The 16,966-nt window shown below is 56.2% G+C and overlaps 1 protein-coding gene across 19 annotated transcripts in view; it reads right to left on the reverse strand.

Moving 5' to 3' along the window:
• The window catches only part of ATP2B2 (ATPase plasma membrane Ca2+ transporting 2), a 424,560-nt gene that overhangs the window by 11,897 nt on the left and 395,697 nt on the right, over nucleotides 1–16,966 (reverse strand). For 12 of the 19 annotated variants that reach the window (XM_045493803.1, XM_045493802.1, XM_045493801.1 and 9 more), the window contains 8 exons: nucleotides 13,811–13,990; nucleotides 13,542–13,629; nucleotides 9,353–9,459; nucleotides 8,693–8,884; nucleotides 5,664–5,877; nucleotides 3,732–3,943; nucleotides 3,450–3,557; nucleotides 1,431–1,613 (listed from right to left, as the gene is read on the reverse strand). In XM_045493803.1, coding sequence (XP_045349759.1) covers nucleotides 1,431–1,613; nucleotides 3,450–3,557; nucleotides 3,732–3,943; nucleotides 5,664–5,877; nucleotides 8,693–8,884; nucleotides 9,353–9,459; nucleotides 13,542–13,629; nucleotides 13,811–13,990 — 1,284 coding nt within the window. Of the gene's footprint in view, nucleotides 1–11; nucleotides 184–1,430; nucleotides 1,614–3,449; nucleotides 3,558–3,731; nucleotides 3,944–5,663; nucleotides 5,878–8,692; nucleotides 8,885–9,352; nucleotides 9,460–13,541; nucleotides 13,630–13,810; nucleotides 13,991–16,966 lie in introns of all 19 variants that reach the window. The other 7 variants (XM_045493798.1, XM_045493795.1, XM_045493796.1 and 4 more) reach the window with 4 other exon arrangements.

Raw genomic sequence — 16,966 nt, forward strand, 5'->3', positions numbered from 1 at the left:
TTCACACTCACGCCCAGCTGCAGCAGGAGGAAGGCTGGTCGGAGAGGAAAGAGCATTGGACAACGACACGCGACTAGGGCTAGAGAGATTGGCTACGTCCTGGCTCTGGCTGGTGACGGAGGACTGTCTCCGCAGGGCCCCCTGAAAGGAGGCCCCGCTCTTGAAAGTATTGACTACTTCAATCTGCAACGGAGGAGAGAACGAGACAAGTTGCGAGAAGAACAGACACACAGCTACATGACTGACAGGCGCAACGCCACGAGAACAGCCGCAGCCACGGTGACAACGACAACGTCACTTAAAGTCAAACAAAGACTACCAGACACACTCAAAGCCTCTGCAAGATGTCTGCTCAGCTCCAGGCCCATCTGTAGGCCCCAGAGTCCCGGGGAGGGCTGGCCAAGGGGGCCGTGTGCTGGGGTCCTTGTCGTGGGGGAGAACCCAGGCTTGTCAGGAGGCTCTTGGACTGAAACCTGTCCCACCCCGACCCCAGCTCTCAGAGAGTGCTGTCTCCTGAACCTTGGTCACCCCTAAAACTAGGGGGGCATACCTACCTCTCAGGGCTGTGGAGGCCAATGAGAGGATGTTTGGGGGTGCCCTGTGGGGTGTGAAGCAGCCCAGGTGATCTTCTGTTTTACCTAGGCCTGGCGGATCGAGGTAGGGGCTGGGCAGTACTTCCCAGAGTGATGGGGGGGGGGCAAGGGACCCACCCTCTCTTAGTTTCCTAGTCCCCCGTGTCCCTCATCCCGCAGGGCTGTGAACGCACAGCGTGAACTACAGCTCCAGCCTAGGCAGAGGGCTGTGCAAGAGTGTGTGGGGCCTACACATTTGTGGCACGTGTCTCTGTCCTGGGGAAGGAATCCGTCCCACACGTGTGCTTGGCATGTGTGTCCTTGGTGTGCACGTATGTGTCTGTGTATGCATGGGGAAGACCAAACTTTGCTTCCCAGAGTGGCGTCAACACCCTGGCAGAGGGCAGTGTCTGAAGGCCCAGGTGGAGGACATGTAAGCACGTGTAGAGACGCCAGGACCTCCCAGGCTGACCCCCAGGCCCGGGAGAATGTGGGGTTGGCCCTGCCCTTACATGGACTGGTGCCCACCCTTGCATTGCCCCTCCCGGTGGCCGCCCCGCGACCCCGACCCGAGCCCCTCACTCACCTCAGCACTCAGGCCCCCTCCCCGCTTTGGGGCATCCCCCCTCGAAACCCATGGTGGGTGTGACCCCCAGTCTGACCCCTCGTTGGTCTGCGGGGCGAGGCGGAACATTCCTGGGGAGGCCGCAGCTTCTTCAGCAGCCACGGGAGCGTGGGTGTGGGGAACACGGCTGGTGAGATGGGAGAGCAGGGCCGGAGTCCGGTCTCTGAGTGCCTGTGGGGTGGCATGGAGCACGCCCGTCTCCGTCACCCACCCGCCCTGGGAGCCTTCCGTACCTGGGTCTGGATCCGATTCAGGCCTCGGAACCACAGGATCTGGCCCCGCCGCAGCTCCCTCTCGGCGTGGTCTATCTCCTCCACGTCCTCATTCAGCTCCTCCTCCGGGATCTCCTCCTTCTGCGTGAGCCTCCCTGCCTCCTTGAGGAACTTGAGCCTGCTGGTCGGGATGGTGGCGATGACCTGCAGGGGGTCCAGCGGCAGGGTGATGGGGGCCGTCCCACAGGTGGCCTCCTTCCGCCTTGCCACCCCACCCCCCTCTCCTCCCCACTTACCTACTCATGCTCAGCTCGCTCCTTAACTCATCCTACCTGTTCCTCAATTCCATCTTGTATAATTGTTTATTGATTTGCTTTTTAAGTCACTCACTCATTCAGAGGAAAATCTTGGCCTTCAGGAGTTGGACAGATGTGACTTTGAATATGCCCCAGGCCTTACAGGCCACATGACCTTGGGTAAGTCACTTAACATCTCTGAGCTCTGCCTTTCCCATCTGTAAAGCTGGGGGTAATTCTCAGAGTTGGAGGATTAAGCAGGGTGGTGTATCTAAGTTGCTGTGCATGAGCCTGGCTCATGGCTGGCCCTCAGGTCCCTGGGCTCATTCCTCCTGATCATTTGGTCCTGTGGAAACTGAGTGTGGGCAATAGGGGCCCAGGGCACGGGTACCTTGGGGGCAGCCAGTCCTAGGACTTGGAATGGTTGCCTTCCCAGAAAGGGAGGGCAATATGGGAAGGGGATATGCTTTTATCCTTAATCGTCCTCCAAAGGGCTTGTCCGTGGGGCTGAGACCTGAAAGACAGACCTTGTGGGGAGGCTGAGGTGACAGAGATTAGAGGCCCCTTTCCTATCCTGTAGGGACAAACAGAGGCTGGCCTGGACACTCAGTCTCACAGGTTCTCTGGAGGTTTCAGCATTGCCCACCGGCATAATCCTCAGGCGTCAGGAGCCTGCTCTCCCAGAAGCCAAGAGCTCCCTGAGGGTGTGGGCTCTAGGAGGATAAAGATGGCCTGGCTGTGAGGGTGCCCAAGGAATGGGGTTGCAAAGTCAAATCTAATTTATCAACTTCCCAAAGAAGCTCCAAAGTTGCAAGAAGGACCTTTTTGGATGAAACTAAATTTTCTTCTTTATCTTCTATCTAATTTCTGCTACTGCAACTTCCCACTCCAGCCTGGAACAGCTTGAAATCAAGAACAATGTCTCAGGCAACCTGGGGCTCCCAGTACCTGGATGACGGAGCACCTTGGGAATAAGGCCCCCTTGGCCCAGATCCAGCTCCAGGTACTTCTCCCAAGCACTGCATCCTGGTCCGTCTGCAAGCAGACGTGCTCTGAAGGAGTGTGTGCACGTGTGTGTGAGCGTGTGTGTGTATGCATGCACACATGCACACACGCACACATGCTTAGGACTTGGGCAAAAGTAGGGAGAATGTTCTGGGTCACGGCTGGAAGGGCCCTCACAGAGCATTCAGCCCATGGTTCCCTAAAGCTGGGGAGGATCTCAGACACAGCACTGTATAGCTCTGAGACAAGGCAGCGTTCACCCCTCTTCTGTTTCCTTGGAGCCCTCTGAAGGAGTCTCTGCTTGGACCCTTTTAGACAACAAGCTGGCTTCAGGATCTAGTTAGAGTTTAATAACATAGTTCTCGTTGCATTATTATTTTTTTGGTTAGCTTCTGTGTATGACAGATGATGCCGATTTTCTAATCATGTTAACAACATAAAGTTGCCTTTTGAAATAATTTCAATTAAAATAACTGATTGGATTGAGGGAAACCATCAAGCAAATAGTAGCATCAGAGGTATATAGATCTATAGCAAAAATTATAGTGGTGGTACCCCCAAAGACCAGTATTTGGGACCTGGGGCCAAACCCCATTGCTCACATGCCCAGAGATGGGGAGGACCTTGCCTAGGGCCAGACAGCGAGCCCAGGGCAGAGCCAGGACTTATTCCTGGGGCTCCCGGATTCCCTGTCCAGTGCTCTTTCTCTCCCTCTGCTGAGAACCCATCCAGAACGTACCTGGCCCCAGACGAGCTCTCCCAACCCGATGAATATGCACCACATCCACTGGTCCAGCTGCAGCGGAGAGCAGCTGAACGGCTTCCCCCCAAACTGCACGATCACTATCTGGAGGTCAAAGGGGAGCACAGGGACAGAGAGAGAAAGAGAGAGAGAGAGAGAGAGAGAGAGAGAGATAGGCCATCAGGGGCCAACTCAGGGGTCTGGGCTCTCAGGGCACTGCCAAGGGGCCCCGGCTGTCCACTGCCCACCCCAGCCCAGGTGAGGGTGGGGCCTGGCTACCTGGATGGCAAAGGTGCCCAGCACGATGGTGCAGAAAATCGGGTTCCGGAAGATGCCATCAAAGACATTGCGCTCGCCATGGATCTTGCGGGCGTTGATCTCGTTGAAGAGCTGCATCATGACGAAGGTGTTGAAGATGATGGTGTAGTGCTCCGAGGGTGGCGAGTGCAGGGGCGCGTTCCTCCCACTGTCGATCTGGAACATCTTCTCGCCTGCCAAGCCGAGAGGGCGGGAACTGGGCTGAGGGCCACGGCTGGGGAAGACGCTGGCCCTGAGTGGGGGCCTCTCCTGCACAGCCAGGTGGGTCATGCAGGTCAGAGGCGGTGCTCTGGATATCAGGGGGCAGAGTGGGCTTGCGCCGTTGGGTGGTCCTGAGTGTGAGTGGAGGGATAACAGAACCCTTTCTTCTCTAAGGGGAAAGACCTTGGGTGAACTTTACTCCGCTTTTCTGTGGAGATCTGATAAAGGTGGAATGCCAGCTGTGTTGTGAGCTGACACTGCTTATAGAAAGTGACCTCCAGCTGGCAAACTCATCGGGGACTGGGAGGACTGGGCGTGAACTAGGAATCCCTGGTGGAGCCCGTGGCCTTGGGCTCCCCTGAAAGGGCTACTTCTTGTAACTGAATGTGTCCCTTGCTGAGGCCTCTGGAGACCCCTGGGGCTCTTATAGGAAACATCGAGTGCTACCTGGAGGTTGGGGCTCCTAGGCCAGGCCGGCTCTGCCTATGTGGCCTCCTTCTCTTGTATCTGAGCTGTCACGTGATGGGGGAGAGTCGACCCCCCCCAACCCCCCCCCACCCCCCCCGGCTGCTGTGTGGACAGCCACAGGTGGCAGGCCTGATGTCATTCTATATCCGTTTGCAAAGCTGCGTAAGCAGGTGCCGGGAGAGCTTGTGGAATTTTCAGAGTGTGAGGTGTTGAGCTGAATCCAAGACCATTGAGGGTAGGTGCTCAAGTGGGGAAGCCAGCAATTAGACCGGGAAACTGCCCTCTTCTCCCCTCCCCCACCTGGCAACCTTCTTTCCTAGTTTTTCATTCATGTGGCTTCTTCAAAGACTCTACACATAATCTTTACGATAGTCCTGCCAACACATTGCTTTCAAAATTTACACAAGAGGACTTCCCCTTGAGGAGTAGGGTCCATGCACTACCCACACCTGTGCCCTGGACTTAGCGGGTAAGTGCTCATTATGGGCATGGAAAGCCCAGCTCCTCATGTGGAGGGGCCCTGCCCCGGCTGGGGACTCCCAGCTGGCCCCCACTCCCTGTGTGACTGTGGACCAGCCCCTTCCCCACTCTGGGCCTTTCCGTGACCCAGGGGTAGGCTTGGCCCACATCATCTCTGAAGCACCCAAGGAAACGAGGCCTGGTCTTTACCCAGGCTTCTGAGTTGGGCTGCGTCCCCCAGGCAAAGTTACCTCACCTCTGTGTGCCTCAGGGCACTCACTGTAATGTATGGTGGTGGCACAGGTGCCGGCCCCACTGAGTGGCTGGAAAACCTAAATGAAGCAGCCTAGATGAGAATGCTGTGGAAATAGCTGGTGGCTAGGCAGGCATGCGGCACCTCCCCAGGGAAGTCTCAGTGAGGATGCCTTAAGGGGCGAGGATAGGGTGCAGGGATGGGTCAGAGGAGGGGCCAGAGCCCTGGGCTCCTATGGGGCAGGTGAGAGGAGCATAAATCAGCACTTGGGTGCCGCCTTGCACGGTGTGTATTCAGTTTCTGGAGCCGTCATCAGTGGCAAAGCCCTGGCTTTGGGGTGGGCCAGACCTGAGACGGGGCCTGGCTCTGCCCAGGAATTGCTCTGTGACCTTGAGCAACTAACTTCACCTCCCTGGGCCTCTGTTACCTCCCTGGCAAACGAGAAGGCAGATGTGAATCCAGAATGCTGTGTCTGGGCCACCGTGTCCCAGGTGAGCCGGTGGGGGACTCACCAACAAAAAGCAGGGTGAAGATGAGGGTGAGCTGGTAGACGGCATGGCCCAGGATGTTCTTCATCATGGTCCGAGAGATGAGGGGCTTGTTACGGCCGTATGGCTTCCTCAGAAGCAGGGTCTCGGTGGGCGGCTCAGTGGCCAGGGCCAGCGAGGCGAACGTGTCCATGATGAGGTTTACCCAGAGCATCTGCACAGCCTTCAGAGGGGAGTCCTGGAGATGGCAGTGGTGGGGAAGGCTGTCACGGGGGAGGCCAGCCCCACCTGCCGCTACGAAGTGCTGGGTGTGGGTCTCAGCAGCGTCTTGGTGGCATCTTGAGTCAGCTCTCCCCGGTGGGTCTGCCCTAAGCTGGCCTGCCCGCTGGGCTCCTAAGCAGGCACCCAGCAGGTTTGATAGGCTTTCCCTTCCCTGGAGAACAGCCTAGACCTGTGTACCCGTGTTCTCCTCCAAAGAGAAAATAGAGTCCTCTGGGCATAATGGTGAGCAGCTCTCTGCCTTCTGGGAAACTTACCTACACCCCCACCATCTGCCTTCCTCCCCTCCACTCCCTGTAGACACATCTCTCCTGGCTAAGGCCAAGATCCCGTCTCCGGCACAAATCCCGTGTCCTCACCCTCCCTCTGCCCTCCCCATTGCTGCTTTCCGCTCAGCTGTCAATGGCTCTGGTCTCTGCTATCCCACAACCAGTGCCCATGACCCCTGTCCTCTCTTCACTACCACCCAGTTCCTTTTTACCTCATCATCCCACTTTACTTTAAGCAATTATTGTGTGCCTCTGTGATTCCAGAAATAACACATTTGGTGGTGGAACATTTGGGCAAGTAAGGAATAACAGAAGAAGCTAAAACTCATCAGCGGTCTTGTCACTTACAGGCTGCCGCCATCCACATTCTGGTGTGGATCCTTGCACGCCTCTCTCTGGCTGAGACTGGGGTCCTATAGTGGTACCGCTCTGTGCACAATCATATTGCGTGGGGTGCACTGCCTGGAGGAGCCGATCGACTGTCCCCTCCTCCCTCGCACGCCCGACTAACATGTCTTTGGGAGCCAGACTTTGGCCTCTCTGTGCTCCCCAAATCCCCTTCTCCAAGGTCACCAGCACCTTCCTTGTCACCAATCTAGAGACACGTTTTCCAGCCTCATCTCCTGGTTTGGCCACTGCCTCCTCCTGGAGCCTGACCCCACTCGTCTAGCCCTCCTCTTCCTCTCTCAATGTTCCTTCTCCATCTCCTTCAGGCTCTTCTTCCCCTGCCTTTTATTTTCTCATTTTTTTAATATTTGTTTATTTTTGAGACAGAGAGAGAGAGAGCGCACGTGCGCATACACACACAGGTGGGGGAGGGGCAGAGAGCAAGGGAGACAGAGGATCTGAAGCAGGGTTCTCCCTGATAGCCCCAAATTGGGGCTCAAACTCATGAGCTGTGAGATCACGACCTGAGCTGAAGTCGGATGCTTAACCAACCAAGCCACCCAGGTGCCCCTTTCCCTGCCTTTTAAATCCGTGTCCCCCACGGTCTCTTCTTCAGCCCTACTCTCCTCTCCACACCTGTCCCCCTGGCTTTCATTTTGTTGCCCACCTCTCCCCACTCTCCACCCCAGACTTCCCCCTCTGGTATGAGCCTCATCTACTGGGGGAACACCTCCATTCAGGAAGCCTACAGACTCTGTAAGCCTAATAGCCTAAACTGAGCTGTTCGTCACACCCCTGTCATTTCTCAGTGCATCCCTCAAGGCCCACTCTGCCTGCACCCCATACACTCACTCACTTCTCCTAGATACTCATCATAGCCCTTCCTCCAGGCCACCTCTCCCATCTCTGCCCTGGCCCAGCCAAGTTCCCCAGGCCCTGCGACTTCTTCCTGCTCACCAGCCTTCTCTGTTTACAAGTGCTTCAGGGTCAGGGCCCCCCACATCTCCACCAAGGCCTACATGGCCCTGCTGCCAACTTAGTCTAAGACCTCAGGCAAACGGATAGTCCTCCCTGAACCTGTTTCCCCAGCTGGTGTCAGTGGGTCTCCAAGAAGCCTTGCAGGAGCTGCTGTGCTGCGGTAGTGTTCCCTAAGCCACCACTAGAGGGAGTCTCTTGCCCACAGAGCAGGAGAGGGCCCTTTGGGCAGAAGGGACCCACCAGCCACCTCCCAGCTCACATTCTCAGGATAGGGTACTGGGTGCTGCCACATGCAGCCCCAGGGGCTCAGAATGCAACAGAGGGGAGCAGCATTCCTGAAGCCACAAGCTCTTCACGGCAGTGCTACCTTCCGGACCTCTGGGGGCTCCTGTCTGTGGGCAGGAGCTTGTCTGCCCATGTGATTGCCAGAAGGCCTTCGAATACCAGCCCTCTCCTCCCCCAGGCCAGGCTGGTCAGTCCCTAGGGGAAGGAAGGAGGCTGCGGAAACAATGGAAGGTTCCTGACTGGTCCATCCTCTGAGCCTCAGTTTCTGCCTCTGTAAAATGGGCATCATCACAGTTCCCACCTCACGGGGCTGGGGGAGGAAATAGTGAGGCTGTAGACATGCAGACCTGCTGGCTGGCTTCCCCAAAGCTCAGGGGATGGGGCTGCCCCTGATCCAGATAGTGATCCTGATGGACAGCTGCCTCTCCATGACCAAGAGCCCCAACCTGTCCTCAGGGCCCCAGGCAAACAGGCCTCTCCTGTCACACTCCTGCCAGAACTGAGGCCCCCAGGACCCTGCCGGTTCCTTGTTCCCAGCCGGTTGTCGGATACCTCTTGGATCCTGCCCCACCCTGCCTCCCTCTGGCCCTTTGGGGGCTCTGCCTTCCTTCAAGGATGACCTCTACTGCCTCCTGGAGCAAGGACCGGGCCTGTGCCTGGCTTGGGCCATCATGGGGGTGAGGCTTGACATCTCTCATTTGCCAGATGACCTTGGGCCAGCCCCCGACCTTGCTGAGCCTCATTTCCTCGGGCTGGTGCCTGCACCTGAGGTCTGCGATGCAGCTCCTGGCCCTTGGCAGGGGCTCCCCCAGGCTTTGGCATGCCCCGCCCTGCCTGCCCCCCTGGAGGACCCACCTGCGTGATGCAGGCGCCTGTGAAGGCCACAATCACAGCCACTACGTTGACTGTTAGTTGGAACTGCAGGAATTTGGAGATGCTATCATAGACGTTGCGGCCCCACATCACTGCCTTGACGATGCTGCTGAAGTTGTCATCCGTCAGGATGATGTCCGAGGCCTCCTTGGCCACATCCGTGCCTGCGATGCCCTGTGGGGACAGGGACAGGAGCCTGGGTGGGGCAGCTGGGGGGATGGTGAGCAGTTCAAGCAGCACCGTCCTCATCCCCTACACATCCTCAGTCCTACAACATCCCTCACATGCATACTCCCAACTGCATGGCCGGGACCATGTGGGGTGTGTGTGCCTGTACTTCTCACAGACCCAGCCCCCTGAGGCCAGCTCTCTGCCTTCAGGAAACCTCTCCCTGGCCCATCCCCCCCCCCAACGCCTCCCCAACCCCACACCCATTGCAGGGAGCCCCCCCTCTACCCTTCCAGGAAGACCATGGCGGGGGGCCAGACAGCCTTGAGAGCACTGGGCACATGAGGTGCATGGTGGGTGAGCTGAGTGTGAACTGGGGGTCCCGCACAGTCAGCTGGAGGCCATGCTGCCCACACCCCATGCCTATGAGCTCCTACCAGGCACCACCCTGGGCCCGCTGTGAGCTGCCCCTACCATGGCGAAGCCCACGTCAGCCTTCTTGAGTGCAGGCCCGTCGTTGGTGCCATCCCCTGTCACGGCCACCACCTGCCGCTGCTCGGTGTGTGTGCTGTCGATGATACCTGTGGGGTGGGGCAGGAGTGTGCTTAGGGCCCTGGGATAGACGCTCCACAGGGCCAGGGCAGCCAGGACCAGTCTGATTGTTGGGAGGACCCTGGGCTGGGCACAGCTTCCTCTTTGGCCCCAGCCATGCCCCTCCCCGCCCCCCATCCTGGCTCTTCCCAGCTCCAGGCTTGCCCACAGCTGCCAGCACCTGCAGGGCATGTCGGGCACCTTAGCCCCCTGCGGGCTTGTGGCCCTCTGCGGTCTGGGCCCTCACTGCCTTTCCAGCACACTCTGCACTCTCTGCAGCCCTTGGCTCGGTGGCCACTCCAGCCAGAACATCTCCTCGTCTGCCTGTGTTCCAGGCGCTCCTCTGTTCTCCAGAGGCTGGGGTCCCATCACCTTCTCCCTGGGCCGTCCAGTCACTTACTGAGGAGGCCTGGGCTGGGCCATTTGCCGACGACCCCTGACCCACCATTCTGGCCTTGACCTCTCTCCAGACATTCACCCTCAATTAAATATAAAATATTCAGAAAGAGAATAAATAGGTGACACGTGGCTCCGTCACTGAGCTGGGGCCAGTGGAGAAGGGTGGGTGAAAGATGTCATCATGGGGCCCACGTGGAGTTTGAGAGGACATGTTCACGGACAGGACAGAAATTTGAATGTTACTCTTGACATGTCTCTCTCTCATCCCGCACCTCACATCCATGGCCAAGGCTTGCAGATTGTGCTCTGAGATCCCAGGTGAACTATCCCACTTCTCTCTGTCCCGTTCCCTCTGCCACCAGCATCCCCCTGCCCTCTCCCTAACCCCAGGCTGCCCCTCCAATCTGCACAGCAGTGCCAGGGGCTCTCTCTAAGCCCTGGGACAGACCTGTCCCCTCCCTCCAACTGAGAGTCATTCTCTCACTGCCCACCCTGGCCTCGGGGTGACATCCATGTTCTTAGCTCTCTCTGAAAATTTGAAGTTCCCTGTGGTCAGGCCTCGCCCCCTTCTCCAATCTCCTCTTCTCTCGCCTCAGGCCGCCCCCAATCTGTGCTCCAGCCATAGGAACGGCTCTCGGTCTGCAAAGCTGGCTTCCTTGCCCCTGTCTACATGGGCTGTTCCCTCAGCAGCTGTGCTGTCACCCACCTGTGGTCTCAGCTCAGATGCCACTTCCCCCGGGAAACCTTTGTGACTCCCTGAGGACCCTCGCCTGCCCTAATCAGATCACTGTAGCTCCCATACGTGTCTCCCCTGTCCTGTGCCTGGCAAACAGCAGCAGCCTATGGAATGAGGGAATGGATTCTTGACTTGGGAGACTTCGTAGCCTCCCAACACTCCCCCAGCTCTTTGCAGATATCCAAGTTCCACCCTCTTCAAGGCCCAGCTCCAAGGCCACGTGCTCCGGGAGTCATCCTGGGCTGCTCCCCCCAGCTGGTGGCTGTCCCTGAGTCGCCCCCCAAGGCTTGGCCTCCAGTCTCTGTCTACTGGGCATTTGAGGACTTTGTTCCCGTTGGTTCCCTCAGCCTGCCTACGTGCTCCTCTAGAGCAGGAAGGGGGCCAAGTTTTCCTCTGTGGCCCCTCAGGCTGGTACCAGCTTTGCCCCAGCCCTCCCACTGGTCCCAATAGAGGGGGAGCTGGGAGGACACCTCCTCTCACACCCCATTCCTCCACCTCTAGCGCTGGAATGGCCCCACCACCCCACTAACATGTCCCCACCGTGTGTGGTCACAAAGGGCCTTCCTGTGGCCATCTCCTGTGGCCACACCCCTGTTCTGTCTCTCTGGACCTCTCAGTGCCATTCATGCCATGGACTGCACCTTCCTCCTCTGCAGGTTCCCTTCCTCGTCTTCCTAGACCCCACCGCTCCTGGCTGTCCTCCTACCGCTCTGGCGGCCTCTTCTCGGTCTCTCGGCCTCTGCCCATCGCTCACATGGGAGATTCCTGGGTTCAGCTGGCTCTCCCCACTTGGCACGCTCCACCTGTGCCTTAATCTTTCTCCTGAGTCCTGACTGCATGGATGGCCAGCTGTCTTCTGGACGCCCCACTTGGATGTCACAGAGCCTCCAGCTCAGCTAGCCCTAAACTGCACATGACACTCTTCTCTCAAACGTGTCCCTTGTGACTCCTCACATCCAGCTGCCCATCCAAAACCGAGGGGCCATGCTGACACATTGCCGGCTCTCAGACAGGTACAGACGGAGGGAATATGGGACCCCTCCCCTCTGTCAGATCTCCACTACATCCGAACGGCTGCTGGACCCATATCCTTCTGCCACCCAAGCAGGTCTCTGACCCGTTGCCTTCCAGCTTCACCTGTGCTGTCACCACCCTGGTCCTGGCATCACCTCTCACAGATGCACAGCTTCGGTGGTCCCTCTGCTTCCAGGCTATTCTCCCCACAAGCGGGGAGTGAACTTTCTAAAACAATGCTTTCCCCTCAAGGCCCTCCCAAAGGCTCCCAACCCTGGGCTAACAGCTCAGGTCAGCAGCCTGGCATTCAAGGCCCTATGCAATCTGACACCGGCACCCCCTTCACTGGCTCCTCTCTCTCTCTTGAGGTCCCTGCCTGGTCAGGTCAGCTTCTTTCCACTCCTTCAAAGTGTCTGGAAATCTTCTGGGCTTTCATAGTGCAGTCCTCTTCCCTGCCTGAAACACAGGCCCTTTCTCCTGGAGTCTCAACCCACCTTTGATGGCCTGTTAGGGGACACCCATCCCCAGCCTGAGTGAGAGGCCAACAGACGGTCCCACCCTTCTCTTCCACCCATGCAGCTTCCAGGTCTGTGGGAGGAAAGCTATTTAATGTCTGCTGGATGGAATCTGGACCGTGAATTCCAAAAGGGAAGGACCAGGTCTGCCAAGAGCAGGACCTGGCACTTAGTAGATCCTCAATAAACATTTATCAAGAGAATGAATAAGTAAATGACGGAGTGATTGAAAAATAAATGGGGATGGGGTGGGGGGCCTCCTGCTCTGTTATCTGTGGTTCTGAGGTTCTATGTTTCTGTCCCTGGGCCACATCTGCCTCCATTAATGTCCTTGGGTAGTATTTTGGGAGGAGAATCTGAGATGCCCTAGGGATGACCTCAGCCAGAAATCTGCCCTCCTATGGCCATTTTAAAGATGGGAAAATTGAGTCCCAGAAGAGGAGGGACTTGCCCAAGGCTATAGAACAGGTCAGTGGCAGAGCCAGGACGGGAAGCCAGGAAGGCATGACTGTAAAAGTGCCCAGAACCTGGCCACCTGCATGAGCTCAGCAAATCGTATGCCCTGTATCCAGAAGGAGACAAGGAAGGAGAAAGATGTTAGCTTTTGGCCTCATTTATCAGGTTGCTATTCCCGGGATAAACCACACCTGGGGTCCTGGTTACAGTTGTTGGTTGGGGTCCTCAGACAGCAGGCAGACCAAGGGTCTCAAACTCACAACTCTGGGGCCAGACTGAGAACACAAATAAGTGAAGTGGGCTGAACGTCACATGACAAGGAGTGGTGAGGACTGCTTCAAATGTGAGGGGAGGGTGCCTGGGTAGCTCAGACAGTTAAGCATCTGACTTCAGTTCAGGTCATGATCTCATGGTTCGTGATTTCGAGCCCTGCATTGGGTGAGAATGAGCCCCACTTACGGTAAAAAAACCAAACAAACCCACAAGCCCCGCTTTGGGTAAGCCCTGCTTCTCTCTCTCTCTTTCTCTCTCTCCCTCCCTCTCTCTGCCCCTTGCTCACTTGTGCTCCCCTCCCTCAAAAAAAGGGCTCTTTAAAAAAAAAAAGTGAGAGGAGAGTTTGTATAAAGCCATCCAAATTCAACATAAACAAAGGCACTGTACCAGCCAAATACAACACATCTCTGGGCCCCCCTTGGCCCTCAGGCCAAGAGGTTTGGACCTACACATGCCCAATCTCATTGCTTCCTAGAAGAGTGGCACCCAGAGAGAAGATTCACAACCTCCCCATCTCACTGTGGCCCTTAGAGGGCCTCCCAGGGCTGCAATGGGGAGAGACAAGGGTTTTGCCGGGTGTGGGGAGCCCCATGCAAAAGCCCCTCTGTCCTGGAAAGAAGCTGCAGGCACCAGGAGAAGAGGGGGTTCTGTCCTCAGAACTGCCTCCCCCAAGTCTTACCTTTGACGAGGGTATGCTTGTCCGTGGGGGAGGAGCGAGCCAGCACCCGTAGCTTTGGCCAGATCTTATCAATTCGCTCTTGTTCAATCTGGAGAGGGATGGGGGGTCTGAGAGAGAAGCTGAGGCCTAGACAAGGGAGGGGACTCACCCAAAGTCACTGGGCTCTTAGTGGCACGCTGGCTGGCTTCTGCACAGTCACGCAGCCCCCATGCCTCCCAGTCTCCCATCCTAGCTCATCCCTCTGCAGACTCTTTGTGCTGGGCACGTACCTCCCCCTTCTCGTTGCGGATCCTCCGGTTAAACTCCTTGCCCTCCAGGCATAGAAAGTCCTCCCCAGGATGGATGATGCCACACTTGATGGCGATGGCCCGGGCTGTGTTGATATTGTCACCGGTGACCATGCGGACTGTGATGCCTGCTCGCTGGCACTTGCGGATGGCTTCTGGGACCTGGCAGGAGGGTAGGAGCCATGGGAGTGAGCACCACCTGGGGCAGGCCCTCACTGCCCTGTGGATTCCAGAGTGAGCCCTGCTCACAGGCAGCCCTATGGTAAGGAGCCTGGATGACCATGAGATACCCATAGCATGCATGGAATATAGGCCATCTCCTCCTTTCCTGTGCCCATGGCAGGCATTGTTAATCGATCACAGAATCTTGTGATTAAACCCTGATGTGGTCTCAGAATTCTCAGTAGAGCCTCAGGCAGCTACCACCTATCACCATGATAGTCCATCCTGAGATGAAACCACTGGCTATCCTGACTTGGGCAAGGAATTTGAGAAAGACCCCAATAACACCCTCTCAGATCTGGCCCCAGGCGGGAGTAGAATACTTTACTATTGCATGAGAATGTGCTTTATCCACATGCATAGCTTTATCCACATGCACAGTTCCTGCAAATTCAGTGACAAGTATGTTTGTGTATTTTTAGATTTTTTTTGGGGGGGGGGTTGGGGGGATACTGCACTTGGGAGCATTTTATTTACAGAATGTGACACTGGCTTAGGATACATACAAATGATTATGCTTCATGTAAAACAGGACATTCCCCAGAGAGAGTAAGGACTGCCTCCTGCGCTGACTGCAGTGATAGACTGATGTCTGGGCCAATCAGGCCAGAGTAGACCCAGCCAATCAGCAGGTGGCAGCACCCTCCCTCCTCTCCCCATCCCCCCAGTCCCTGCCCCTATACAGAGCTGTGGATTTATCTGCCCAGCAATTAGGATGCAGAAACCAGCCTGGAGCTGCCACAGCCCTTTACACACAACACAGATCAACTGAACAAGTGATTCTTACCCATGGGCAGTGACAAATGATAAAATAATAAGGTAATATTTGCTATTTGCTGCACAAAGTCTCTGAGTGGAAGAGGACACGTCAAGGGCAGAAAGTCCGGTTGTATCAAAAGACCAAAGCACTTTAGAATCTCAGGCTTGGATTCAGGGAGTCTGTCTCCCCCTCATCTCGTACCCATAGTGTCTGGGAGGTCACTCCCATCCCTGCTCTGCAAAGTCGCTGCTGAGAGGGTCTGGTGATTATTTGGGCTGTACTGTGGCTGCTCCAAAAAGATATGTTAAAGTCTTGGGGCACCTGGGTGGCTCAGTCAGTTAAATGTCCCACTTCGGCTCAGGTCATGATCTCACAGCTCATGGGTTTGAGCCCCGTGTCAGGCTCTGTGCTGACAGCTCAGAGCCTGGAGCCTGCTTCGGATTCTGTGTCTCCCTCTCTCTCTGCCCCTCCCCTCTCCTCTCTCTCTCTCTCTCCCTCTCTCTCAAAAATAAATAAACATTAAGAAAAAAAAGATATGTTAAAGTCTTAACCCCCAGTGCCTGTGAATATGACCTTACTTGGAGATAGGGTGTTTATAGAGGTAATTAAGTTGAGGCCGGTAGGGTGGCCCTCAGTCAGTGTGACTGGAATTTTTATGAAGAGGGGAAATTTGGACCCAGACACACACGCAGAGAATGTCATATAAAGAGAAAGGCAGAGATTGGGGTGTTGCTGCCAAGGACCAGTAAAGATTGCCAGCAAACCCCCACAAGCTGGGGCTGGGGGAGGCATGAAGCAGATTCTCCCTCATGGCCCTCAGAAGAGATCAACCCTGCCAACACTTGATCTTGGACTTCCAGCCTCCAGAACCGTGAGAGAATCCAGTTCTGTTGTCTGAGCCACCCAGTCTGTGCTATTGCATCATGGCAACTAATACAAAGAGTCAGAACCTTGGTTCAAAACCTGACTGTGGACAGCTCCTGACTGCTGGTCCCCTTCCCGCCCTCAGGAACTTTAAAAACAAGGATTGATCTTGAAAATATCTAGCCTCTGTCCACCCCCGTCCACAGCATCTGCTATTCTCTCAGCACAGAGTACCACCATTCCAAGTGGGGGCCACTGCCCAGCCCCTCCCCAGTCTCCCTGCCTCTGGCCTCGCCCGTCTTCCGTCGCTCCCCTACCTGACCTCCAATGACCTGCCTAGAGTTCAGCCTGGGGTGTCACTCCCTCCCAGCTGCTTATAGAGAAAATCAAGACTCCTGAGCATGGCCATCTTGTGGTAGAGCAGGGAACGAACATCGTGAAGAGGCAGGGTCCCGGCCAAGGTCAGGAGAATGCACCCTCCAGCTACCAGAATCGTATAAGAGACCAGGTCTGTGGTGAGAGGTAGTGATCTCCCTGTCACAAGGGCTGGAGTGGGGTAAGCTGACCACGGGTCTCCTCTGGCTGCATTTCCAGGGCCTGAGGAAGAGCCCACTTGGGGCTGGGTGGGGGGCACATGAGCAAGGCCTCTACCTCGTGCCATAGCTGCTGCTCACATAGGCAACTGTGACCTCTTTTTACAGAGCCAGAGGGAGTGGGGACGTGGAGTGTCCAACATCCCACTTACATAATTGATCGATGTCCTCAAAATGGCTGTAACCCGGGCTGCAGCCCCCTGCTGTCTCCTGTTCAGAGGAACGGAAAGAGCCACTGCTCTTTGGGGAAAACATCCACCTTATCCGGCTCCTGCCCTCAAAGGAATAGCTTAGGTTTTGTTTGGTTTAAAGACGCTCGAAGTCTTAGAGTTGGAAGGGACTTCAGGTCATGACTCGGACTCTCTCCTCGTTGCCTAGCTCTCCTGCTAGGCATCCCAACAGATGGCCAGCCAGCTTCTGCTTGTAGGTCTCTGGTGACAGGGTGCTCACTCCCTCCCAGGCTGACCGCTCCACAGTGGAACAAGTCTATCATATCCTTTCACAGAATTGTTCTTTTCTTCAGATGAGAAAGCAGTTGCTCTGGGTCAGAGCTGTACCCTTGTAGGAGGCAGGGTCTTTGGTAAAGATCTCCGTACAATGGGCTCTGGGAGCAAGGAGAAGGGTGCCAGTACTTCAGAAGGAAGTAGATGCAGAGGAGAAATCCGAGAAAGCTTCCCGGAGGAGGGGACGTTCGAGTTG

This window comes from Leopardus geoffroyi, chromosome A2 (genome assembly GCF_018350155.1).
Source record: "Leopardus geoffroyi isolate Oge1 chromosome A2, O.geoffroyi_Oge1_pat1.0, whole genome shotgun sequence".
NCBI classification, from domain to species: domain Eukaryota; kingdom Metazoa; phylum Chordata; class Mammalia; order Carnivora; family Felidae; genus Leopardus; species Leopardus geoffroyi.